The sequence below is a fragment of the Sphaerodactylus townsendi genome, linkage group LG07 (assembly GCF_021028975.2).
Source record: "Sphaerodactylus townsendi isolate TG3544 linkage group LG07, MPM_Stown_v2.3, whole genome shotgun sequence".
Classification (NCBI taxonomy): Eukaryota; Metazoa; Chordata; class Lepidosauria; order Squamata; family Sphaerodactylidae; genus Sphaerodactylus; species Sphaerodactylus townsendi.
Window position 1 is genome coordinate 53,608,318 of NC_059431.1, and position 26,662 is coordinate 53,634,979.

The 26,662-nt window shown below is 43.8% G+C and overlaps 1 protein-coding gene across 5 annotated transcripts in view; it reads right to left on the bottom strand.

Moving 5' to 3' along the window:
- Positions 1 to 24,543, bottom strand: part of PJA2 (praja ring finger ubiquitin ligase 2) — a 62,773-nt gene extending 38,230 nt beyond the window's left edge. For 3 of the 5 annotated variants that reach the window (XM_048503060.1, XM_048503061.1, XM_048503056.1), the window contains exons 1-3: positions 24,468 to 24,543; positions 5,418 to 5,534; positions 1,221 to 1,421 (exon numbers count right to left, since the gene is read on the bottom strand). In XM_048503060.1, coding sequence (XP_048359017.1) covers positions 1,221 to 1,421; positions 5,418 to 5,463 — 247 coding nt within the window. In that variant the 5' untranslated portion in view covers positions 5,464 to 5,534; positions 24,468 to 24,543. Of the gene's footprint in view, positions 1 to 1,220; positions 1,422 to 5,417; positions 5,535 to 24,138; positions 24,334 to 24,420 lie in introns of those variants that run through there. The other 2 variants (XM_048503059.1, XM_048503057.1) reach the window with 2 other exon arrangements.
- Positions 24,544 to 26,662: the final 2,119 nt, after the last annotated feature.

Below are 26,662 nucleotides of genomic sequence, written 5' to 3' on the forward strand. Positions count from 1 at the left end.
CTTTGTATGGGTCAGGGATGTAGGTATAGATTTTTAATGGGGAGGATTCAGGGGGTGGGGCCAGGCCCCCAACCGCCCCTGGGTGCATGGCCACGCCTCCCCAAGCCCCACCCCCGGCCTCAGTGCTTATAAAGGCAGCTCTCCGAGGCCAGGGACGGCAGACTCTCCTGCCCAGTCCTGCCCAGCCCCCCCCCCCAGCTGGCAGCCCCTTCTGCCTTCCCCTCTGGGCAGAGGCATAGCTCGGGAAAATGGAGCCTGGTGCAAAATCTGAGTTTTGTGCCCCCCCCATGAGCGGCCACTGTGATGCTTGAATCCACCCTAAACAGCATCACTTTCAATGGTGTTTAAACTAGAGAGCCCAAATTCTCCTTTTAAATCCACCTTAAAGGGAGAATCTGGGGTCCCCAGTTAGAACAACATTGAAAGAGATGCTGTTTTGGGGTGGATTCTCCCCCACCCTGAAACAGCATCACATTCAATGTTTAAACTGGGGACCTCAAATTCTCCCTTTAAATCCATGCCGAAGGGGGTGGATTTAAAAGGAGAATCTGGGGAAATTTGGAGGGTGCCTTCTGTCACCAGTGCAATTGTTCAGCTAGCAGCACCAAACTTTCAGGGTATCTTTAGGAGACTCTCCTGATGATACCACTCAAGTTTGGTGAAGTTTGGTTCAGGGGGTCCAAGGTTATGGACCCTCAAAGGTGTAGCTCCCATCTTCTATTAGCTCCCATTGGAAACAATGGGAGATGGGGCACCCACTATGGGAGTCCATAACTTTGGACCCCCTGAACCAAACCTCACCAAACCTAGATAATATCATCAGGAGAATCTCCCAACAAATCCTGAAATTTAGGTGTTGCTCGCCTTAAACATGAACCCCCTGCAGGCCAAAAACCAAAAAACAGTAAAAAATACAAAAAACACACAAATGGGGCGCGGAGCTTCGGACATGCAATGTGGGGTTGAACCCGAGAACCTCCCCCCTTACTTACATCCTTGGTATGGGTCATAAGGGGCTACAGGAACAGAAAGTGATATGGAAAAACTGTTCCATGAAGGTAATATACATGCTGCAGCCATAAAAATACAATTTTGCTATGGTTGAGTAGCAGCAGCATCACATATATACAACAATAAAAAAATTCAGTAATACCAATCAACAGCAAATTATTTCAAATTTCCATGAAGAAAATTTCACTTTACAATGCGGTAACACTCACACAAAGAATTTTCTTTTTGAACATCATCTAGCTCTAATCCTTCACACTCTCCATCATGTTGGCTTGAATTTCTCTCCAGATTTGTCAGAGATGGTCTAAAACTGACATAGGCATGCCTTCTTCCGTATCTTCTACCAGTAATGGTCTGATATCCTCCTGCCGGTTTTGGCCATGTGGGCTTCCCGGCTTCCTGACCCATTGCTGCAAATAAATGAAAGCTGGGGTAAAAAATGGAATTCTCAACATATTAAAAGCTTATTTTTAAACACTTAGGTGAGTTATAAACATAAATTAATTTTCATGCAAAAATTAAAATTTAAATGCTCATAATGCTAAAACAGGTGTGCATCTTAGTTGTCTTCTATTTTAATATTTGTTGCAACCTCTAAATTTAAGAGAACTCTAATATAACGAAAACTCTCTAAGATAAACATCAAAATCTCATTGATGAACATAGACCATTCTATCACTCCCCAAAACAGCTTAAATAGTAATAAAAATGATTTGTATTATACAGAATCTCCCCATCTTAATGATTAATTCCTATTGCCAACCCTCCCAATGTTGTTTTATCAGGGCCTGTCTAAATGGAATCTTCCCCACCAGCATAACTAGAATTGGAAAGGCAGCACTTCAACTAGAAGACACCAAGAAGCCTACATAATTAATGAAGCAATTTCACTTCTAGGTATAGATCTGTGGCTGGGATCCCCCGAAAACAATTCTTCTTCTTCCTTCATACCAACTGGCATAGAGATATAAAACTTCTGGAAATCCTGAAGCCACATGAAAAACTGTTTTTTGGGAGTGGCAGAGAATTTTGGGAAAATGTGCAATTTTATGTAATACTTTTCTGTCAAACCTGAAATTAAAAAAACGTATTTAATAATGTAAAACACATCAATTATACTTAGTACATAACAATGTATTAGCACATATATGGAACTTAAAATTATAAGTATACCCGATACTTGAGAAAAATTTGCGAAGTGCTGTACCCTATATTACCATATCACCTGCATTTAATTTTTGGAATTTGAAAAATTTTGGAATCTGACTTATGGTGCCCCCAGGGGGGTTTCAAGATAAGAGTTAGAGGTGGTTTGCCACTGTCTGTCTTCATGTTATAACTCTGCACTTGGAGGTCTCCTATCCAAATACCTGCCAAGGCCGACCCTGCTTAGCTTCTGTGACCTGACAAGATCAGGCTGGCCTGAAGGCAGAAAACAAATTCTGTAGTAAAGAAAAGATATATCATTTGGACAGAAACACTCTCATGTGGTCATTAGCATATCTGAATATTAAGTTAAATTTCATAACATTGAAAACATTGAACTCTTTAATAGTGTATTATCATTAAGCACATTAAAGCCTAGTAATAGTAGCCAAAATTTAAATAAAAAACAATGTTCTATATGTCTTCAGTACACACAAGAATTATAATTAATGCTACAGACTGTCTTACAAATTTTCATACTACATATTTTGAGTAAAACGTTGTCTTTCACTATACTTATTCCCAAAAAAGAGAGAAAAACTGGACGCATTCACCCCACCCCCAATTTTAATCTACAAACTGCGGTAATTTTCTTTCCTGTTATAAGGCTACAAAATAGAACTATGTGAAGGAATTGTTTGATAGCCACAGGTGTTCAAATTAAGTATCAGCCATTCACTAAAACATTTATACATAATCACAGAAAAACCTTTTCTTACCCAGCACTTGATTATCCAGAATGCTCATAACTATTTTTGCCCAGAAGACAAGTCCTTCTTGTTCAGCCACTATATCCCTGTGTATTAAGATGCAAGTACCACTCCCACTTCTCCAGCTAACTAGCTAGTTTGATGTCTCCATCATAGATGAGCTTCTGACAGTTGATACTACCAGTTGATGTCATCCTTGGCTACCACTCTTTCCCTCAGCTTGCCTCAAGCGGTTGGAAGATAAATTCTGCAGGAAGGTCATGTATGCTCATATATTTTTAACTGCTCTTACTTATGCCAGGTTTTTTGTGTGCCACTAATGTTATAAAATCATGTCTAGAATTATTAAATGATTTTACAAATAATTTTTTTAACTCAAACCTAAGCAATGGAGAGAAATGGAGTAATGGCTGGAGAATACAGGGTTTTCACATTCAACCTGGGAACAAAAATAAGCCTCAGATCTTCCCTTAAATTCAAAAGACTGGGTCCTGAAAAGTGAACATTAGAGGGAATACCCCTTGTTACAAAGTGGCTTGACTCTAGTGCAGTGATGGCAAACCTTTTCGAGACCCAGTGCCCAAATTGCAACCCAAAACCCACTTATTTATTGCAAAGTGCCAACATGGCAATTTAACCTGAATATTGAGGTTTTAGCATGCATTACTCAGGAGTAAGCTTGGTGTTAGTCGGTGGCTTTGCTTTGAAGCAACCGTGCAACTATTCCAATGGGTGAATCATGACCCTAGGAGGGTTTACACAGAAGCAAGCCCCATTGCTAGCAACCGAGCTTACTCTCAGGTAAAGGATCGTGCTTCAGTTATTTGCATGAAAATCAGTGGGGTTTAACAGCGCTTAACAGGGTTACCTACACTGCTTCCTCAAAACTTGATCATAGGTTTAATGCTAATAATAGAGCCCAGAGGCCCAGGCCAGCCTAGATGTGGGGGGGGGGGCACTCTGTGCGTGCCACAGAAAGGGCTCTGAGTGCCACCTCTGGCACCCGTGCCATAGGTTCGCCACCACTGCTCTAGTGGGTATTGCATTTCTCTAGTTTCCATGTGGCTATTTTTGGGAAATGCTCACTCTCAAGTGGGTCTAATTAGGCTATTTTACTGCTTTCCCCTATTCATTACTATGGCCTTTCTGTTGGTATGACAGCTGCTATTCTTTCAGCTTGCAGACTAAGACAAAGAAGTCCCACAAAGTTTTATATATAATGCAGCAGAAGGTCAAGGGAACAAGTAAGACAAGCTATGGTTTCACAATCTAATATCATGGAATTATAGCAAGTAGCATGAGTTTTCCATCAACTGCAGAAGATTCATCAGAGATGCTAAAGCAAGTGCAAAACTACAAAGTTAGTTTAAAAAATTTACATGAATTCTACCATAATAATTACATAATAAGTAATAGTAACAGCTAGAAGTAACAAATGCAATGCTTGCTTCTTACTGATGCTGTCACAAACAAACTAAGCATGATTTCAGAAATCTGGAAGATTCCACATAGAAAAGTTTCCCCACCTTTTATGAATGGGTATATTTTGCCCTAACCTTTAAAAGATTGGATGAAGCACATGTTTGTTTGTTTATAGTTCATCTTTCTCACTTGGATTCAAGGCTGATTACCCAGAGTGAGTCAATACAATCAATAGGATGGGACGTTCAATAAACAAAGCAATAGGATTAGGGTTGTAAAACCAATCAGAAATCTAAAAACACAACTGAAGCAAAACACAAATATTAATACCACATTAAATAATGCAAAATGATGTAGAAGGATCCTAGTTTCAGAGAGGTGCGCACTCTAGGAAAGATCACAGTTCCTAATAATTTATCTGAGTAGCTGTGCATCATTTAGTACATTGAAACTCTATTGCCTATAGAGCACCCTTCTTGAAAAATTTAGTTTTTCATAGTTCAAGGAAAGCTAGTAGAATAGGAGCCTTCCTGACCTCTCCAAGAAGGCCATTCCATAAGGTAGAGACCACAATAAAGAAGGAATGTGTACGGGTAGTTGTTGATTGAGCAAACATAGATGCATCAACCTCAGTCTAATTCGCTTTCACCTACCTTTCCCTTTGTGGTCAACTTTCCTGCCCAAGTTAGTAAAACAGTTCAGGAAAACAAGACGGACATTCAGGCAAATGTGAAAAGTTATACACTAAAATCACATGAGAAAATTACTTTGTTTGCTCTTTTCTCTGTTCTCCCCATCTCCATGGGCACCCCTCCCCCCAAAAAACTGGCTGCAAGGCTGGATCCTGGCTTTGCAAAGGGAGGGAGCCAACAGGTTGCCTGTCAAGTTGGGGAGACATAGCCACACACCTCCAATTTGCAAGGTTGGATTCTAGCTTTGTAAAGGGAGTCAGCTGGACTTTATAAAAAGGGGGAGCCAATAGAGCTCCTATCATGATGCGGAGGATTCATAGGAAACACAAAGGAAGATTTGGAATTGTTAGTAAGTGGCTGATGTCAGGATACATACTGCAGTTCAGTAGGATCTTGTTAGAAAAGACTTCAATCTGATCCATATTCTTTCAGGAGCTTTCTTTCTGCCATCTCCTCAGTCCATATGATCTATCATTTTATTCGTCCATGAAACCTGTGATACCAATTACATTATTTTAATTAGTAACTTTAACAGAAATGCCAAGTTTGTGCATTCTACTGCAGCAGCCCATATATACATTTCAGCTCCATAAAAAAGCACCATATGTTTACTCACTGATTTGCTCATTCATTTCCCCCATGACCTCTCAAGAGGACTAAGAAAAGTAATTTTCAGTTGTAAGTCTAGCTGAATTTCCTATAAGCATTTTTATAACTTTTAGAATTGTATATTCTCCAATTATATAAGTAAAAAAGTGGAGCAATTTTAAAAAAGTAAACAAATATTTTGAAGCTTTTACAAACCAGGACATAGCAGAAATGTTAGAGAAATTTTATTGTGATTTCTGTGAAACAAGCAATCATACCAATACTACTGTCCCATTACTACCACATATCCAACCAATCATGTCAATTTGTTGTATTTTAAATTGCACAGAAGTTCGACATCAAGAAGCAAAACTAAAACCATAGAATTCACATGATTATAAAGCAACACTAAGCAATACAGAATTTTATTTTCAAAATTCTAATGTTTATCAGCCAGTCAAGATCTAAGTATGTTGAATTCCCCGCCCCCGCCCCCCAACCTCACAGAGCTCTATGGCTTTGGTCCGTAGATCTGTTATACAGAGTGACAGCGTAAATTAGCAGAATAATTAGAAATGGGAGAGGTCATCAGGGGATTTGGAGTCTAGTCTCATCAAGAATGCTATGTCCCACAGCATTCTTACAATTTTATTCTTAGTAATTCTATAAGGTATTATTCTAATGCTAAAAAACAAGATACAGATGCCATAGTGGTGCATATACAAACATGGGAAATCTATCCTTATTTGTAAAAAAAAAATCAGGACAAACAGAGCATTTTTTATATCAGAATTTTTTTTGACAAATCTTAGGTACACAATTAGTAAGAATCCACAGGACTTAATGACATTCTGGACCTTTCTGCCTTAGATAACCTGTACCACTTGTGTGCTACATTCCTTTAAATGACTGCCAGCACTCTCTGGCTTCAAGGGACCTTTGCAGCAAAGAGATAGCTTGGCAGAGGTAACGCACGTTAAAATTGAGTAATTAGCTGACTTAAAATTTCTTTAGTGCCCACATTGTTGCCACAAATATGAGGGGCAGGGCCATGTTTAAATAGGTGTCATGATGGTATCTGTATTTCTCTTTATAGAATTGTAAGAATATCTTTCTTTGGACCCTATATTGGTCTGGATACATACATGTATTTATAGTTTTGTTAATTTGCATATTTTCATTGCAGATACCTCGTGCCCATGAGCCTTCAAAGAGTCATCAAAGCCAGACACTACCGGATATTGGCAGCTTGTTGTGAGTTTTCTATTGAGCTTTGAGAAGCTTTCATTGATTTGAATTGTTAAAAGATTGCATGCTTTGACATATATTTGTGGAGACTGGGGCATTAGTTGTCTCATAGCCCCATTTGTAGACTATGTTCATATGTAGACTATGTACTACTGATTGAATAAAGTATCAAGTTATTCAGTCCTACTGACTGCTAGCCATTGTTTGTGCATTACTCACAGTTTTGATCATTAATGTACAAACCCCCACTTTTGTATTTTCTATGGAAGCAGTTGTGGGCTGGATGGGGGCCAACGAACTGAGGCTGAATCCAGACAAAATTGAGGTTCTCTGTGTTCTGGGCTTCTGAGTCTGCGAGATCATGGGACACCCGGTTCTGGGGTTGTATTGCCTCAGAAGGATGGGGTACAAGATCTGGGGGTGCTCCTGGATTCATCACTGTCCTTTGAGCCTCAGGTGACTGTGGTGGCCATGAGGGTCTTCCAGCATTTCTGTCTGGTTCACCAACTCTGCCCAGTTTTCGACAAAGGGGACCTAGCCACAGTATTACATGCTCTGGTAACCTCCCAATTGGATGACTGTAATGCACTCTACATGGGGCTGCCCTTGAAGACGATCTGGAAGCTGGAGTTAGTGTAGCATGCAGCAGCTAGACTGTTAGCCAGTATATCTGGCTGGATACACACCAAGCTGGTCCTTAAGGAACTGCACTAGTTCCCAACTCACTCCTGGGAACAATTAAGAACATAAGAAAGATCCTGCTGGATTAGACCAGAGTCCATCTAGTCCAGCACTCTGCTACTCACAGTGGCCCACCAGATGCCTTTGGGAGTTCACATGCAAGATGTGAAAGCAATGGCCTTCTGCTGCTGCTGCTTCCAAGCACCTGGTCACTGGAGCATTTTACAATCCTCAGGAGGATCAAGGATTGATAGCCATAGATTGACTTCTCCTCCATAAATCTGTCCAAGCCCCTTTTAAAGCTATCCAGGTTAGTGGCCATCACCACCTCCTGTGGCAGCATATTCCAAACACCAATCACATGTTGTGTGAAGAAATGTTTCCTTTTATTAGTCCTAATTCTTCCCCCTAGCATTTTCAATGTATGCCCCCTGGTTATAGTATTGTGAGAAAGAGAGAAAAAATTCTCTGTCAACATTTTCTACCCCATGCATAATTTTATAGACTTCAATCATATCCCCCCTCAGACGTCTCTTCTCCAAACTAAAGAGTCTCAAACACTACAGCCTCTCCTCATAAGGAAGGTGCTCCAGTCCCTCAATCATCCTCGTTGCCCTTCTCTGCACTTTTTCTATCTCTTCGATATCCTTTTTGAGATGTGGCGACCAGAACTGTACACAGTACTCCAAGTGCGGCCGCATCGCTGCTTTATATAAGGACCACTTTATGTAAGGGCTTTTATATAATTCAAGGTGCTGACGTACAAAGCCCTAAACAGCTTGGGCCCTGCCTACCTAAAGGAGCACCAGTGCCAATATTACCTGCCTGGGCAGTGAGATCACAGGGGAAGGCGTTCTTGGTGATTCCTCCCTCTGTTAATGTGCAAGGAAGCATGTAGGTAGGCTTTTTCCATGACTGCCCTCTGGAATACTCTCCCCTTAAAGATTTACCATCTGCCTACACTTTATGGGTTTAGGTGCATGGCAAAGACCTTCCTCTTCACCCAGGTATTTGGTTAGCCTCCCTGGAAACCTCTACAACTGCTGATCGGGGGGGGGGGGGGGGGGGGGGAGTGAAGGTTCCTTCAGTGTAGTTTCTTCTTCCATTATTCTCAATTCTTATCCTTCCTTCCATGATCCTTCTATTGTGGATTTTTTTAACCTTTGCAAGCTGCCTAGACTCTAGTACAGGGGTAGGGAACCTTTAACACTCAAAGAGCCATTTGGACCCGTTTTCCACAGGAAAAGAAAACACTTGGAGCCGCAAATAATTTTTGACATTTAAAATAAAGATAACACTGTATATATTAGGGTTTTTTTACCTTTTACTCCACTCATTCTAAGAAGCGCATGGATGCGCCCGCCCTGCTCGCTCGGCCGCCCCCTACTCGCCCGGCAGCTTGCTTGCCCCCCCGCCCGCCCCCCTCCTCGCTTGCTCACCCCCCCCGCTCACTTGCCCGCCCGCTTACCTGCTTGGCTTGCCCGCCCGCTCACTTGCCCGCCCGCTTACCTTGCCCGCCCGCTCACTTGCCCGCCCGCTTACCTGCTTGGCTTGCCCCCCACTCACTTGCCCGCCCGCTTACCTGCTTGCCTTGCCCCCATGTCACTTGCCCGCCATATTTTGTGCCATCCTTGTCCACCATTCACTTTCACGCCCGCTTACCTGCTTGCCTTTCCACCTGATTTCTTATCCACCTATTGCCTTTTCCACCCGCTCATGTTCCTGCCCGCTTACCTGCTTGCCTTGCTCGCCCGCTCACTTGCCCGCCCGCTTACCTGCTTGCCTTGTCCACCCGACCATTTGCCCACCATATTTCTTTTCCTTGCCTTTCCACCATACCACCTTGCCCGCCCGCTTACCTGCTTGCCCTGCCCGCCCGCTCACTTGCCCGCCCGCTTACCTGCTTGCCTTGCCCGCCCACTCACTTGCCCGCCCGCTTACCTGCTTGCCTTGCCCGCCCGCCCGCTCACTTGCCCGCCCGCTTACCTGCTTGCCTTGCCCGCCCGCTCACTTGCCCGCCCGCTTACCTGCTTGCCCTGCCCGCCCACTCACTTGCCCGCCCGCTTACCTGCTTGCCCTGCCCGCCCGCTCACTTGCCCGCCCGCTTACCTGCTTGCCCTGCCCGCCCGCTCACTTGCCCGCCCGCTTACCTGCTTGCCTTGCCCCCCCCGCTCACTTGCCCGCCCGCTTACCTGCCTGCCTTGCCCGCCCGCTCACTTGCCCGCCCGCTCACTTGCCCGCCCGCTTACCTGCTTGCCTTGCCCGCCCGCTCACTTGCCTGCCCGCTTACCTGCTTGCCTTGCCCCCCGCTCACTTGCCCGCCCGCTTACCTGCTTGCCTTGCCCCTGATCACTTGCCCGCCCGCTTACCTGCTTGCCCTGCCCGCCCACTCACTTGCCCGCCCGCTTACCTGCTTGCCCTGCCCGCCCGCTCACTTGCCCGCCCGCTTACCTGCTTGCCTTGCCCGCCCGCTCACTTGCCCGCCCGCTTACCTGCTTGCCTTGCCCGCCCCCCTCACTTGCCCGCCCGCTTACCTGCTTGCCTTGCCCCCCGCTCACTTGCCCGCCCACTTACCTGCTTGCCTTGCCCGCCCGCTCACTTGCCCGCCCGCTTACCTGCTTGCCTTGCCCGCCCGCTCACTTGCCCGCCCGCTTACCTGCTTGCCTTGCCCGCCCGCTCACTTGCCCGCCCGCTTACCTGCTTGCCCTGCCCGCCCGCTCACTTGCCCGCCCGCTTACCTGCTTGCCTTGCCCCCCCGCTCACTTGCCCGCCCGCTTACCTGCTTGCCTTGCCCACCCGCTCACTTGCCCGCCCGCTTACCTGTTAGCCTTGCCCCCCGCTCACTTGCCCGCCCGCTTACCTGCTTGCCTTGCCCGCCCCCCTCACTTGCCCGCCCGCTTACCTGCTTGCCTTGCCCGCCCGCTCACTTGCCCGCCTGCTTACCTGCTTGCCTTGCCCGCCCCCCTCACTTGCCCGCCCGCTTACCTGCTTGCCTTGCCCGCCCGCTCACTTGCCCGCCCGCTTACCTGCTTGCCTTGCCCCGGCTCCGCCCACTTGCCCTCTTGCCGGCTCGGCTTGCTGCGGCCTCGGCTCACTTGCCCGCTCAACCACCCACCTTCCTGCTTTCGGCCCTCGGCGGTGTTCGCCCCCCGCCCACTCGCCGGCTCGTGGCTGGCCCCCGACCGTTCGACGCCTGGCCACCTGCTTGCCTCGCTTGCCCGTCCGCCCCCGCTCAGTTGCCTGCCTGCCCGCTCGCTCCCCCCCCCCCACTTGCTCGCTCGCTTCCTCGCCCCCGCTCTGCTCGCTCGCCCCCTTACCTCGTTGCCTTTAATTTCTGCCCAGGCTTGCCCGGGAAGGGGCAGCCAGCAGGGAGCCTCACGAGAAGCCCCGAAGAGCCGCATGCGGCTCGCGAGCCGCGGGTTCCCGACCCCTGCTCTAGTACAACGTTGGGTATAGATATCGTAAATAAATAAACAAATCCCTGGTCTAGATCTATCTTTTAAAGAATATACATTATTGGCTAGCAACGTGAGGCAGAGGCAATATCCAGATATATATTATTGCCTGTATTCACTAGGTAGCACAAATTCCCTATGGTGAAGGCCTGGCTTAGACAACATACTCTGCTAACATACAAGTCACCACTCCACACAACAGAATTATCAGCCCAAGTTCATGGAGTGCTTATGGGGGGTGGGGGAGAACACTGAACATGGTCTTGGCCGGTGATAAATGTAGTACATTTGTTGCTGCAAGCAATGCTTTTCCTGGCACAGAATCCTTCAAAGAACAAGATTAAGAAAATGCTCATTTTCTTACCAGCACTTGCTAACTCTTTTACAAATAAATTTCAACAAAAGTTTTGCTATCTGGAACTTGATTATCCAGGGCACTCTGGAACAGCTAAGAGGGTAAGCCTTCCTGCTCAGCCATCATGCCCATGGATCTTCAAGAAAGCACACACCCCATTCTCACCTCTCCAGTCAGCCAGCCTTTGGCTATTGTAGAGTTTCTGACAGCTAGCACCATCAGGTTATTTGATCTCTGGATGCCTTCTTTCCTCTTAGCTTGCCTCTAGTAGTTGGGAGTCAACTCTGCTAGCTCACAGGTTGCCCTCATGTCTACCTGCTAAATGCCTTTGTGGATCAGGGAAAATGGAAAGGGTTCCTCTGCCTGTGGGAGCTGTCCCTATGCTGTCTCCAATGAACTGGAGTTTGGTTACTACATATTCTTTTCAGTAGTGGAAAAGGCACAGCAATAAGCCTGAGTGATTGGCAACCTCCAAACTCCACCAGTGCCAGATAATAAACTCAATTTAGATTCAGTTTACTGAATCTTATGCCCATCTTGATAGGAGTTCAGAAGTTCAAAGAGTCTGGACCCTTCGCTAGTTGTGTTTGTTAATCAATACAAGATGCACTGATGTCTGTCATCACTGCAATCCATTATTTGTTTCCAGCTCTTCCGAAAATTGCTATTAACAGCTGACCAACTTCCAACACATCTGGATTCAAGCAAGCTTTCAAGACACTTTTAATTGATGATCTCTGCTGATTAAGAAGTGATTGTGATTTAATTTAATATACAAAGAAAGAACTGATTGTGAAGACAAACTGAATGTACTGATCCTTAGATCTTTCTGAAGCTTCCATCATTGTTGGTCCTGACATAGGAATTACTCCTGCATGATACTGCACCATTCTCCCATGGAATGGGAGCCTTTTTATTAACTCACTGGAATATTATATCTACCAGTTTAGACTGTTCAGCATTTGTAAGAGCCTAAGATTGTCATATGGTGGCATTAAACTTTATACAACATCCGGTTCTCAGACTATTTCCAAATGACAATGTTTTGCAGTATGGTGTTTACTTGGTGTTGTTACAATGCAACACCAGAAGCAAGAGTCCAAAGAGAAGCTGACATCCATATATTTGGGCTGGGCTTATTACAAAACCATTGTCACTGGCAGGCAGTGAAGAAGCTTCCATTTGTAACGTCCCAATCCTCAAAGACAAAGTAAATGTAGCCTTTTTGTGCCTGCTGGTTGACAAGGAAAGGACAGCAGCTGACTGTATGTTGATAACAGCACCCTTTGATCAATGACACTGTTACTATGTCCTGACTCAATATACACCCAGGAGCCATTTTTAAAAGACAAGCTTCTTCCCATATTGCTGCCTGCTTTTTCAAAACTTAATACCCATAGAGCAGGGATCTGCAACCTGCGGCTCTCCAGATGTTCACGGACTACAATTCCCATCAGCCCCTGCCAGCATGGCCAATTGGCCATGCTAGCAGGGGCTGATGGGATTTGTAGTTCATGAACATCTGGAGAGCTGCAGGTTGCAGACCCCTGCCATAGAGGCATATATGACTTTCCCTGCTAATCACCAGAACGATGGTTATAGCTCCAAAGGCTCTGTTCAAATACAGTGGAACCTCTGTTTTTGTTGGTAATCTGTCTGAAAAGAATCGATAAAAACCAAAACTGATGAAAACCGATGCAAACTTTTCCATAGGAATCAATGTAAATCCAATTAATCCATTCTAAGCACTCCAAAAACCATACCAAAAACACATTTTTGGTGAATAAACATAGTGTTTAGTGCTGAAAACAGTAACAAACAATAACACGAGGACCAGCTTCAGAGCCAGTGGACCAATGTTGCACCAGAAACATCCAGAGAGGTCTGTTTCTGACACCTCTTCAAGATCTGTCTGAAATGGGGCAAGACATTGTCATTAAACAAGTTGCAGGCATGGCCTGCAACAGCTTTGTCCGGGTTATTTTTCTCCACAAACCCCTGCACCTTACTGCAAATCGATGAAAACCGATGAAAATCAATAAAAACTGAGACAAATTTTTCACAGAAAAAATCGATGAAAACCGAAACCAATGAAAACCAAAGGCAATGAATACCGAGGTTTCACTGTAAAGACAATGTGCTCAACTCAAGGAGCTTCCTTCTTTCAATGTAAGAGCTATGCTCAGTAGGTGCAAGGGTTCACTTTTAAACGAAATTGTGGATCAAATTCCAGGCCACCATTAGTACCCATAATTATGAGTCCTATTTATTGAGGCTAAATCTGAAACAGTTACAAGCAGAATGTGACCAAGGGTTAATAGGGACTCCTGTTATTTATATGCTTCTGGTGATGTAGGTGCCCTCCCACTTATACAGAAGATATCAAACGTATGATATCCTGTCTATTCTGTTCCTGAATTTTCTGTTCCATTGAAAAGTTACAGCAAAATTCACCTGATGCTTGGGGGAATTAGTCCCACAATATCTTTGTCCCCCTCCCCCATCTTTCTCCCCTCTCTGGGCAACTCAACAGTCTCCCAATAACCCCTTTCTAGGTGGAAAAACAAATGAGAAACAAAATGACAGAGATAATTTCCATACATCTCAAGTTAAGTGTCCCTTCGGTCCTTTAACTGAAGCCCTTGCACAGGGTTCTCAATTTCTCATAGACTGCTAGTTAAGAACAAGCCCTTCGGGGATGAGGCCTATAAATTTAATAAACAAACAAACAAACAAACATACATAATTGACACAATGATATGTTTTCTTCCTCTATTATATCAACAGAAGTTAGTTAGTTAGTCTCTGGTCCATGAGAAGATTGTTGGCCAATTTGTAGTCAATCACTTAGTGTCAGCAGAATTACTGCAAAAAAAATATCGAGTACATGAATCTTGGTCAGATCCAGCAAGGCACTTAAGGAAAAAATGCGTACTCAAGATCACTTAACACTAATTAGATGTAGGTCTTAACAGATCTTAAATATACAATCTTCATTGTTCAGGAATCCTGTGTATAGACCCTTGTTTTGAATATTCAGCCCCCACTGATGGACCATAAGAGTTGTAGTTAAAGATTAGACCTCAAAAGATATATTTACTGAATCTATGACTGTAAAATGTTTTCACCAAGGTGACTGTCCTTACAGGCATAAATTTCCTTTTTTCAATTTGACTACTTCAGCACTGTGAAGTCACCACTCCATACATTGTCTAATTTTGCCATATGATGCTTCCATTAGTATGGGGGCAAACAGTTCAGACCTGCCTAATTAAGAACCTGAGTTTTGTACCACAAGCAGTAACAGGGTTGCCACTAGAATTTTATTTTCCATTTCTGATTCCCTGACCAGCTTTTCTCAATTCCCCTGAATTCCATTTTAAAAAAAAACCCATTTGAAAAATGCATAGGTTACTGTACATTAAAGGTTTTATTAAACATTTTAAAACTACACTAGTACTAAAGTGCAAAATTTTAAGAACTTCAATGTGTTCTTCAAACACTGATTGTTAACTCAATACATCGGTTTTGAAACTGAACTAAAAATTATAAGATGGAACTTCAATACACGGAATCTCTAAACATTAACAAACAACATTTTTGTTCTAGTTTTAAAACTAAAAATTATATATTTATTTTAAATGGCTCAACTGAAACCACATTACGAACCTTAGTTCTGAAACTGCAATTAAAAATCAAGTTAGAAATCATACAAGTATTCTTTTTAAAAATGACGTAATAATATAACTTGTTACTTCTACAGTTCTCTCTTTTTAGCATCTTCAAGTTGTTTAATTTCTCCCTCAAGTTTCTTCTTTTATTCTTGTTGCTTATCGCATTTCACCTCTTAAGTAATCCGTGTATTGCGTGTGAACATACTCGACTGACTGAAATACTCTCCTATCAATTACAATGAATTCAATTTCTCTAGAATTCAAGGCAGCATCATAAACCTTGTGTTAACAGACAACAGTTTCTTCGCTGGAAGTTCTTTATTAACACTGACTTATTAACAGAAAAACATACTTTCAACTGAAGAATTACCATAAGACATGATAGGAAATATCTTGACAACATTTTATGGGACTTAGAAATTCTTGTTGGCCATCAAAATGTCTCTATCAGAGAGTCAAATCCAGTTTCATCATCATATTTTACCATGTATACCTGAAATTGAGATATGAATTCATTGTGGGCCACTGTGGTTAAAGCAAGGCACTATTTTGATTTTTCAGCTATTGTGTCATTGATTCAAATTGTTCATGTAAAAGTTACAGTACAGTTCCTATTCTGGGAATTCAAATCTTTGGTTTTGTATTAATGATGATAGGATCTAATGCTGATAAGCCATAAACCTATCTTGAGCTTCAGAGGACTTCCCTCAACCAACTATTCAGCTCAACAACTATGTTTCGACATGGTATGTAAACTTGGTTGCCTGACATTCACGGGCAACCCCATCCAAACCTGGAATGAGGCAACGTCCTCCTGCCTCTAATAGGGCTTTCTGGAGATTCAAAGAGCTCAGGAAAGTCTGGAAGCTTCCCCACTGCCAGAAGGCCCCATAGGGTTTAAGGCAGGGGCTGATGGGAATTGCAGTCCATGAACATCTGGAGTGCCATAGGTTGGCCACCCCTGGTTTAAGGAATATATGCCACCAAAAGGGTGGCAAGGGCTGATGCACCATGCAACCAGCCTTAAGCTCTGAAAAGAGCCGACTAATGTCAGCTCTGCCCCAGGGAATGCATCAGCCTCCCCCCCACACACACATGCACACTGGCGCCCAAGCAGGATACCAGTGCAGCCCGAACTTCCAGGTTCTGCAGCAGAAGGGCTGTGGGACATGTGGCCACCAGTGCATCTGGCCCCTCCACAAGGGCAAGTGCCCAGAGGAGGGTGAGTGCCCCTTGAATGGAGCCAGTGGTGTAGGGGGGGGGGAATGGCGCTCAGGGCAAAATAGTACCCAAACGTCGCCCCCACTCCTCCACCCTACTTACCTTAGCTCAGCCGACAGCTTTTTGCAGCCTGGTGGGAAAAGCAGCCTGGTGGGAACTACACTTCCCAGGAGACCTTGCAAGCCCCAACAAGCCCGCAAGGTCTCCTGGGAAGTGTAGTTCCCACCAGGCTGCAAAAAGCAGCTGGCTGAATTCAGGTGAATGGGGGGATGTAGCGCCACAGGGCGACGCTGTGAGGTGGCAAGATCCAGCCACTTCTGGGAAGGAGAAGGGGCGTGGCTGGGCCTCGGCATGACATACACAAGCCACCCGGGCAGGCCTTGGCCCAGGTGGCGCGTGCATGTTGCGCAGAGGCCCAACCACACCCGTCCTCCTTCCCGGAAGTGTGGGGGCGCCCGGGGCGTTTGTCCCCAGATGTCTCAGTGGCAGCTACGCCTATGAATGGAGCTGTACATTTAGCTTCTTTTAAGAGCTTCTTTACTGCAAAGCCAATTTTAACCAGGTTTCTGTCAAGCAAGTTCTGAGACAATTTTGCTTCAATTGTTAACAACTATGAACTAGATGATAATTCTTGCAGCTTGTCTGATTTTATACAATGAGTCATGAGCTTCTTAATTAGCTTATAAAGCTCTTCATACAAAATAGCTGCCAATGTTTTTTGGATTTAAAACCTTTGTAGAAATTGTTTGCAATTGTTTTCATGAAAGCCATTTTATGCCTCATGAGAAGATTTTGCACTTTTATGTCACTTACAGAGCTACTGTTAGGGAGTTTTGCCTCTTCTACATCATTCTTAATATTGCCAAAAACAGTTATACCCCTATCGATACATAACATTCTCCAACCACGTAGTGGAGCAAAACTTGGGAAACTGTGTGCTTCCTTTTATACAGATTATGATGCCTGCCTAGCTGGGGAATCTTTGAACAGATAATACACATTGTATGAGGCTGAATTAAAGTCCCATTTCACTGTATGCAACGCTATTTTAAAGGAACATCAAAGCTACATGTTCCAAGGTCTATCAAACCATTTTCATCTTTTCAGAGTTGGTTTTCATTTTTTTTCTTTTCATTTTTTAAGGAAAAGGTGATCTAAATGTGGCCCATCCATACATAGCGATAGAAATTTTACAACTGGTAAAGAGGACATTACTTTCTTGACATTTCTGAAGAAGGTTTTCAGTAACAGTAGTTTGAAAAATAGAACACTGGTCAAAACCCGCGCAGAAACCCTTTGGCAGCATTCATCCCCAAAATTAACCACTAGATCCATTTGACCCTTTTGGATCACCTTATTCAAAGTTTCATCAAAACAGATTACGTATGCCTGGCACTGTTTCAGTAGAACATCAGAAAGGTATGATGCCAAAGCAAAAATGACAGCACACATTGCTTTTGTTTTTCCAAGATAAAACGGTTGGGCTATTTGGCTATTTGACAACATTGCTAAACAACCACCTCATTCCAAAGCATGATTCCTGTGAGCAAAAGGCAGGGCTTTTTTGGCCTTTCAGGGAAGACTCATCAGAGCCAATCCTGTTAGTAAGTATGGATGACTTGATTCCACCGAACTTGCATGACTGATCTAGGCCTGGCAGCTTGATTGTGTTTAACAGCATTCAACCTATGAAAACCAGTGTGGTGTAACAGTTGGAACTTCAGAGAAGGGTCTGGGAGAACCGGGTTTGAATTCCCACCTTGCTGTGGAAGCTCACTGGGTGATTTTGAGCCAGTTACATACTCTCAGCTTAACTGACATCACAGGATTGTTGTGAAGAAGAAAAAAAATGAAAATAATGTAAGCTTCTTTGATCCCCACTGTGGAGAAGGGGGTATAATTAAAGTAAATAAACAATAAATATAGCTGAAGATGAGAAGCAGATAAAGGGCTGTTTGGTGAATGGCTGAAAGGAGGGAATGAGGCAGGAAAAGAGGAGAGAAAATGGAGGAGCAAAAGAGGAAATAGTGTGGGGAGTAGGATACGGTGGAAAGTGAAATGCACCCCCACAAGTCCTTGAGAGTTCTCAACCATGCATGAATGCAGGCCTGGGCCAGTGGCCAGCACTACACAACTGGGACACAGTTTTCCTAGGTAGAGGTTGTTTGGGGGAAAAGAAAACCTAAAGTCAAATGGACAGATAAATGTAAGTTAGCTGTTGGGTGTGGAGGCGAGAAGGAAGCAGGAAGAAGGGAAAAGCTATATCAGCTTTCAGAAAACAGAAAGAGGCAGAGGCGTAGGGGGGGCAAAATGGTGCCCAGCCCTACCCACCCCTCACGGCACTCCCCCCCCCCCAAACTTACCTTAGTTCCTTTCTTTTGCAGCCTGGTGGCAACTACACTTCCCACCAGGAAGTTCCTTTCTGCTGCAGCCTGGTGGGAACTACACTTCCCACCAGGAAGTTCCTTTCTGCTGCAGCCTGGTGGGAACTACACTTCCAAGGAACAAGGTCTCCTGGGAAGTGTAGTTCCCACCAGGCTGCAGGAGAGAGGAATTTCCTGGTGGGAAGAGAGAGAAACTAAAGGGCAAGAGAGAAGAACTAAGGTAAGTGGGGGGCATGGGGGGTTGCGATCTGGCATGCGATCAGTGCACGGTGTGCTCCCCCGCCCCCTTATAGCTCCGCCACTGGAAAGAAGAGACAATGAGAGAGGGAAACAAGATGCCCCACACAAGTTCTTGTGGAGTCCTATTTGTAAACTATTTAAATTACTGTTGTTGTTTTTTAAATAACATTTTAAATAGTTTTCATTTTATTAATATAGTTCTGCATTATAAACCAATCTCAAATGTATTGTTAAGAGTAGTATTGTGATATCTGAACTTCACAGCTGGCAGAAGAAATAATGCACAATTTGGTGAACTGTCAAAATATTTCAATCTTCAAATCACATGAAATTGATTCCAGTTTATTTAAATACAAAAAACTTTTAAGAAGCCAGTCAGCTTCTTCATAAAATAATGCTAACTCATACAATTTTATTTTGTTTCGTTTTATTGTTCAGTTATCAGCTAATAAAAATTTTCAAAATCATATAATAGAATGTGTGTGTATCATTATATTACACTTGTATTCTGCCACCTCTGTATTCAGCTGCCACAAAATATAGACTGTTCTCTTGCAGCAATGTTTCAAAAGTAGGTCAATCACATTTTTTCTGCCTTTAGAACAATTTTCCTTGCTTTCCAGAAAGTGGCAAACCTGTTATATCTGTTCTCCTCCAGAAGCAGGTTTCTTCCTATGGTATGCTCCAGATATTATAATTAGGCTAGGTTTTTGTTATCTGTGGTAAATTGTGGGACCAAGAGAGAGGGATTGGCCCCCTCAGTGAATGCCGTTAACCCACCAACAGTTATCTACAACCAGCTGTATCTGTTCATGCAATAGGCTTTACTGCTAGTATGCTCTAGAAATTAGGACAAGGTATAAGAATTCCATATACACTACTGATAACATCTTTCCAAGTATTCTAGATGTTCTCAGTAGGTTATAGAACTCTCATCCTCAGGAGTTTTGTGAACCACTTTGCATCTTTCAAAAGTGTTGCTGAGATAGGACAGGAAGGGAGAACAGGAATGCAAAATCAGTTAGCAATGATGTTTTATGTACCTGTCGCTTATCCTTCATCTATGCCTCCTAACTATGCTGGGCTGGTTTTCTTGCCTTTTCTATGACTTAGTTGTTTTGACGGAAGCATATGAGGTGTTTTATGCTTGTTTTTTCAGCCTTAGGAACTCCAGAAAGATGAAGGGAGCCTTTTTTTCCTATGGCAACCCCCCCCCCCCTTTCAAGGCACCAGAAAATTGAGGCAAGTTCAACAAACAAAAGTGAAAGTTTTCCCATTCATATACTCTTTTCAACAACAACAACAAAAACCCATAAGTAGAAATGTAACTACACCACCTAGACCAGTGGTGGCTAACCTTTGGCACTCCAGATGTTATGGACTACAATTCCCATCAGCCCCTGCCAGCATGGCCAATTGGGTCCTAGTGCCTACCTAACAGAAGTAGGTAGGCACGAGGACCCAAGCAGGGCATTCTAAAACAAAGACAGCCGAGCTCATGGCAGATGAAGTTACAGTTCTAAGGGTTTTGTTGTTGAGAAGGAAGCTTTTACAACTCTGTTGCAATGGCATCTTGTTCCACTGACTGACTTGCATCAGATAAGCTGGATGTTATGAATGAACCACTGTTAAGTTCCCCAAACTAACTTAATACAAATTAAATTCTCTTTACTCCACTGTCATCTTAAAAAAAAGTACTGAATCAGACCCAATTCTCAAATTAACACCTCTTTTATTATTTTTTTTGTAAAAGTCTTTTTTTCTCATTCTTCCTTAGACTCTTCTAGAGGGGATATGCAACAGCTGGCTTAGTTTCTACACAGCTTGTACTATAACTTTTCCAATATATAACAAAAGACCCCACCTATGAGACAGTCGCAAACCAAGTCGCTTGACAGAAGTCTCATTACAAATTTGTAAATTCTTTTTATATTGTATCTTTTAAAGTAATGCTTTTGATATAAATGAAAACATACTTTTGAGAAATTCTCACATCTATCATAGTACTACTGCACTTTAAAACTAGCCAAATATTTAGATAAATCACAGATTACCGTATATACTCATGTATAAGTCAAATTTTTCAGCACATTTTTAATGCTGAAAAAGCTCCCCTCGACTTATATGCGGGTCATTAAAGAAAATGTGTGTTTTTATGCTAGAGGCACCAAAATTTCAGGGTACCCTCAGAAGACACTCCTGATGATACCAGCCAAGTTTGGTAAAGTTTGGTGCCCCCATTCCCCATTGTTTTCAATGGGAGCTATTAGTAGTTGGGGCTACCCTTTTGAGGGTCCATAACTTTGGACCCTCTGAACCAAACTTCACCAAACCTGGCTGGTCTCATCAGGAGAGTCTCTTTATGATACCAGCCAGGTTTGGTGACGTTTGGGTCAGGGGATCCAAAGTTATTGACCCCCAAAGAGGATGCCCCATCCCCCATTGTTTACAACGGAAGCTAATAGTAGATTTTCCATTTCTGATAATATCCCTCTTAAAATCTAAGTTGGGTTACATTTGGACATACAGATGATGATGAGGAATCCAGTTTTGGAGGATTTTAACTCTTGTGTTTTAGCTTGGTTGCTGGTTGAGCTAAAGTTTTTGTACTTTTAAAGTTATTGTTGATACCATATTGTTCTTGTTGACCCTCTTTTCCACTTACATAGCTAGTTTACTGTTTTTCTTTGAAATAAATATTCAAAAACATTTAACCCACTGATGCCTCAATTGATGTAATTTTATTGGCATCCATTTTTATTTTTGAAATTTACCAGCAGCTGCTGCATTTCCCACCCTCGACTTATACACAAGTCAATAAGTTTTCCCAGTTTTTTGTGGTAAAATTAGGTGCCTCGACTTATATGCGGGTCGACTTATACGCGAGTATATACGGTATGTATTGTATCTGCCAGTACTGCTAGGTAAATAGAGAGAGATGCATAGAAAAATATAAAGATACATGAACTTGAAAACAACATTGGTAACAACAGCCACCTGTGTGACGCCTGGCACTGCCAGTCTTTTCACTCTGGAGAGTCAGGACTTAAAATTAAAACATTCCACCTATCTATTTAGAATAATCAAGAAACTGCATAATTCCAGGAAGCTTTCTACAGAAGGCAAAAATTTTCAACTCAGCCCAACCACATCTTGCATTTCGTAATTCAAAGTATTTGTGGTACAAATTAATTGTTAAATGTGTATTTGATGCAGCACTCACAAGGTAATCCTTAAGAGTGCTGCATCAAAAACAGGACTCAAATAAGAGTGAACGATAGAACTGTCTAAAGTGTTATCTGAGGTTTGAAATATTTAATCTTGCTTCTAAAGTCTGGGCCCAACACCACAACATCTGATTGTTTTTATGTGCATCTGTACTCTGAACAAGAAGATACTGTTAGGACAGAATACTGAGAAACAGAATGGTCTTCAACTGGCAAAGATGTCAGACAAGAATGTATTTTATCTTCCTGTCTCTTCAATCTATATGCAGAACATAATCATACGGAAAGCTGGATTAGATTTAGACAAAGCAAAAATTGGTGCAAGGAACATTAACAATTTGAGATATGCAGGTCATACCACATTACTGGCAGAAAATATTGAAAACTTGAAAAGACTTAAGTTACAGCAGAAAGCACCAAAGCAGGCTTACATCTGAACTTCATAAAGGCAAATGTAATAACTACTTGGGATTACAAAACTTTAAGATTGAAGACAAAGAAATTGAAAGTGTTAAAGATTTTCTATTCCTTGGCTCCTTCATTTGAAATATGGTACTGGAGGAAAGTTTTACAGATACTATGGACTGCCAAAAAGACAAATTAGTGGTTTCTAGTCCAAATCAAATCTGAACTCTCACTAGAAACTAAAATGACCAATCTGAAGTGATAGTGTTGTGGTCACAAGAGTCACTGAAAACCCCCCCAATAATGCTTGGAAAAGTTGCAGGCAGCAGGACAAGAGAAAGAACCAACATGGGATGGATTGATTCAATAAAGAAAGCCATAGCATTAGTTTTCAAGGCCTGAGCAAGACTGTTAATAATGATAGAACATTTTGAAGGACTCAAATTCATAGGGTCTCCGTTAGTTGGAAGGGACTTGATGACACTTAACAAACACAAACAATAAAAGAGTCTTAAGTCTAAGAATTTGTGGTCTAGGGCCTGCTTCATAGATTAGGGGCTAAAGGAGCATTTATATAAATTTTGTTTTCTCATCAGCACTTCTGCAATCTCTATTGATATAAGTTTTGATACACAATCCATATATGTATGTAACCAAATATCAAACTACATAAAATATACATTAACTCTCTGGTTCGTATTTAGCACAATGCATCCATACAAGCATTAAACTTGATTTTTTCCCCTCCAGTTCCCAGGCGATATAGGAAAAATGGTATCATTGTAACGAATGCAATGTAAATATTTTAGTGTTCTTTCTTCACCATTTTGCATCATGAAACATGGCATTTTAAATATGATGGACTCAAACTTTTATGTTAAATACTCTCATGGAGGCTGAGTAAGATGACAGAAAATAGAGTGGCAGAAACATCCTGAGTCATAGATTGGACAATACAGTCTTTTGATCCCTTCCAAACTTGAGTTTATAAAGCAACTAACCATGATTACTTGTGACTGGCCAACAGCCAGTGCAACACAGAGAAAATAGTATTTCTTTCACACAAAAAGCAGTTACTATGTACACCCATAGATCTCTATCCTTACATAATAGTCCCTGAGCTCCTAACATAAAAGCAGAAACCAATAACTTAATGATGCACTCAACATGAATACATATGCATGTTTTTAATGAAAGAGTTGATATACAAATACTTACAGGAGTTATACAGTGGGGGCAAAGCACTGTGTGTTCATCAGATATGCTTCATAAAAATAATTTCATTTACAGTCTCAGGCAAGTTACAAATTCCGTTTTACATATTGCAAAGGAGGGGTGCCTTAAGAAGACCACAGTATCCATGCAAATTTCACAGGCCAAACCTCCTATGAGACTGTCAGTGGATGACAACAAAACCTCCCTCGGTATACTCACGTGTCCTTCCACATCCTACACACAGAGAGCCTGCAACAACTGGGATCTGGGGGGACAAGCAGGCTCACGTCTCTCTCGTGTACGCACTCCTTCTATAGACAACTTGTGGACCACCATCCCTTCCCACTTGCCCCTCAGGGCAGCTCCCCATTCTCCTCCCCTTCGCTGCAGGAAAGTGGCATCACCTTATAAAGTAGCATCACCGCACCTCCCTCGCCTTTCACCGAAAGCCTGGAGAGGCAGTTGCGAAACTTCGATAAATCCCGGACCTCTCGGCTGGGGAAGCAACCCCAACCCGGGGCACAAGAGAAAGAGAGAGAGGCTGCTGATGCGGCCTGTTTCCCCACCCCCACCACAGGCCTCGGCACAGAGGAGAACAAGAAGGATTCAGCTGGAGCGAAAGAACCTCCGATCGCTCTGGAGCTCTCCTGAGGCTCCGGACCCGACAGAAGCCCCTCCGAGCCCACCCTGCGCTCGGCCTCCCGCCGCCCAGGCGTCCAGACGCGGAACTCACCCGCCTTCCCTGAGCCAAAGGCCGACAGGGCAGCGACAGCAGAGGCAGCTCCGACACCCAGCCTCGGAATGGAAAGCTAGCCCAACCAATCCGGTGCTGCGACTTTAACAGCGCCAACCAATCCCGCCCCGCATCTATGACCCAGGAACCAATGGATGGGAAAAGAAGGCTGCTTGTGGGCGGGCCCTGTGAGGGAAGGAGTGAGGTTTGCTGATGTCTGTCAGCGGCATCCACAGACGCCTTCCGCTCGCCACCAGCGCATCCTTCCCTGGCCCGTCGCTGGCAACTCTACCCCCTCGGGGCCGTCCATAGCCGCAGCCCGCCCTCTTCGCCGCAGAGCTGTGCCGATTCCGCGTCATAAGCAGAGCTGGTTCTGTATCATTATGATCTAATTGGGCCCCTCGAAAAGCGAAGTCCACGCGACACCTTTCATTAAGGCCAACCAAAGCGACCCGAGTGACAAGGAATCAGATACCAAGCTCAATTGATCTTGGCCGTCAGGAGAGTAGCCAAGAGAACAGCACGAAGCGCTGCGGCAACCTGTACAAACTCAGACATTGTCAAATGCAGGAAAGTTGAAATGCTGCATGACCAATCTCTTCTGCAGCCTGGCACGCTTGCATTTAAAGTGGCTTTTCGGGTTTTTATGCGTGCCTTTGAAACTCTTCTATTTCTCAGGCATTACACCGGCAGTGGGAGAGGGACTGAAAAACACTTTCAATGGAATTATGTCTACACTCTACAGCAGGGGTGGGCAATTATTTTTTCCATGGGGCCGCATAAGAAAGAGAAAATATTGTGGAGGGTTGGGCCAAAACGCAGTGGGGGCGAGGCGCAGTGGCGTAACTAGGCAAACTGGAGCCCTGGGCAAAACCTGAGTTTATGCCCCCCCCCAGGCGCATGCCCAATGCAACGCGCACCCCCCCTTGTAGCTACGCCCACTGGCGTATCTAGGCAAACTGGAGTTTGGCGCCCCGCATGGGCAGCCACCCTCCTCCACTGTGACCAAGCAATGATTTTTTACACCAGGTTGTTCCAAAGTCACCATCACATTATAGAACATGCCCCAACTCACAAATCTGAACACAGCAATAAACCATGCCACACAGCAGAAATAATTTTTTGAAAACATTTTCAAAATGCTTTCAAAATGTTTTATGCTATGAAAACATTTTATGGTGTTGTATCCAGTACCCCCAATTGGGGGAAACAGCATCAGTTTAAACAACATTGGAAGTGATGCTATTTTGGGGTTGATTCTCCCCCACCCTGAAACAGCATAACGTGCAATGTTTAAACTGGGGACCTCAGATTCTCCCTTTAAAGCCATGTCATAGGCGGGGGGATTTAAAAGGAAAAACCGGGGAAATTTGGGAGGTGCCTGTTGGCAGGGGTACAATTGTTAAGCTAGCAGCACCAAACTTTCAGGGTATCTTTAGGAGACTCCCCTAATGATACCACCCAGGTTTGGTGAAGTTTGGTTCAGGGGATCCAAAGTTATGGACACTCAAAGGTGTAGCCCCCATCTTCTGTTAGCTCCCATTGGAAACAATGGATGATGAGGCACCCCCTTTGGGAGTCCATAGCTTTGGACCCCCTGGACCAAACTTCACAAAACCTGGGTGGTATCAGTAAAAGATGCTGCTGATGATACCTCCCAGGTTTGGTGAAGTTTGGTTCAGGGGGTCCAAAGTTATCAACCCTCAAAAGGTGTAGCCCTCATCTCCTATTAGCTCCCATTGGAAAACAATGGGGATGGGGCACCCCCTCTGGGAGTCCATAACTCTGGACTCCCCTTGAACCAAAACCTCACCAAAACCTGGGTGTGGTAGCATCAGAGAGAGTCTCCCCAAAACATCCCTGAAATTTTCGTGGTGCTGCTAGTTTAAAACAGCGCCTCTCTGCAGGCCAGGAAAATGGAAAACACTGAAAATTCAAAAAATCCCACAAAACAAACCTGGTGCTTTCTCCCACAGTGGCTGCTCTTGCGGCGGCAACTGCCCACTTTAGCCCAATGGGAGGAACGCCTGCTGGCTTAGCGGGCAGTTTAAAGTTTCGCAGCCGGCAGCCAAGGTAACCGGCTTCTGCGGGGCTTTCAAAGTCAGCCAGCCTCAGCAGCAGGCGCAGGCGAAAGCCCCGGCGAGAAGCCGGCAGCCAAGGCAACCGGGCTTCATGCAGGTTTTCTTAAAGCCATT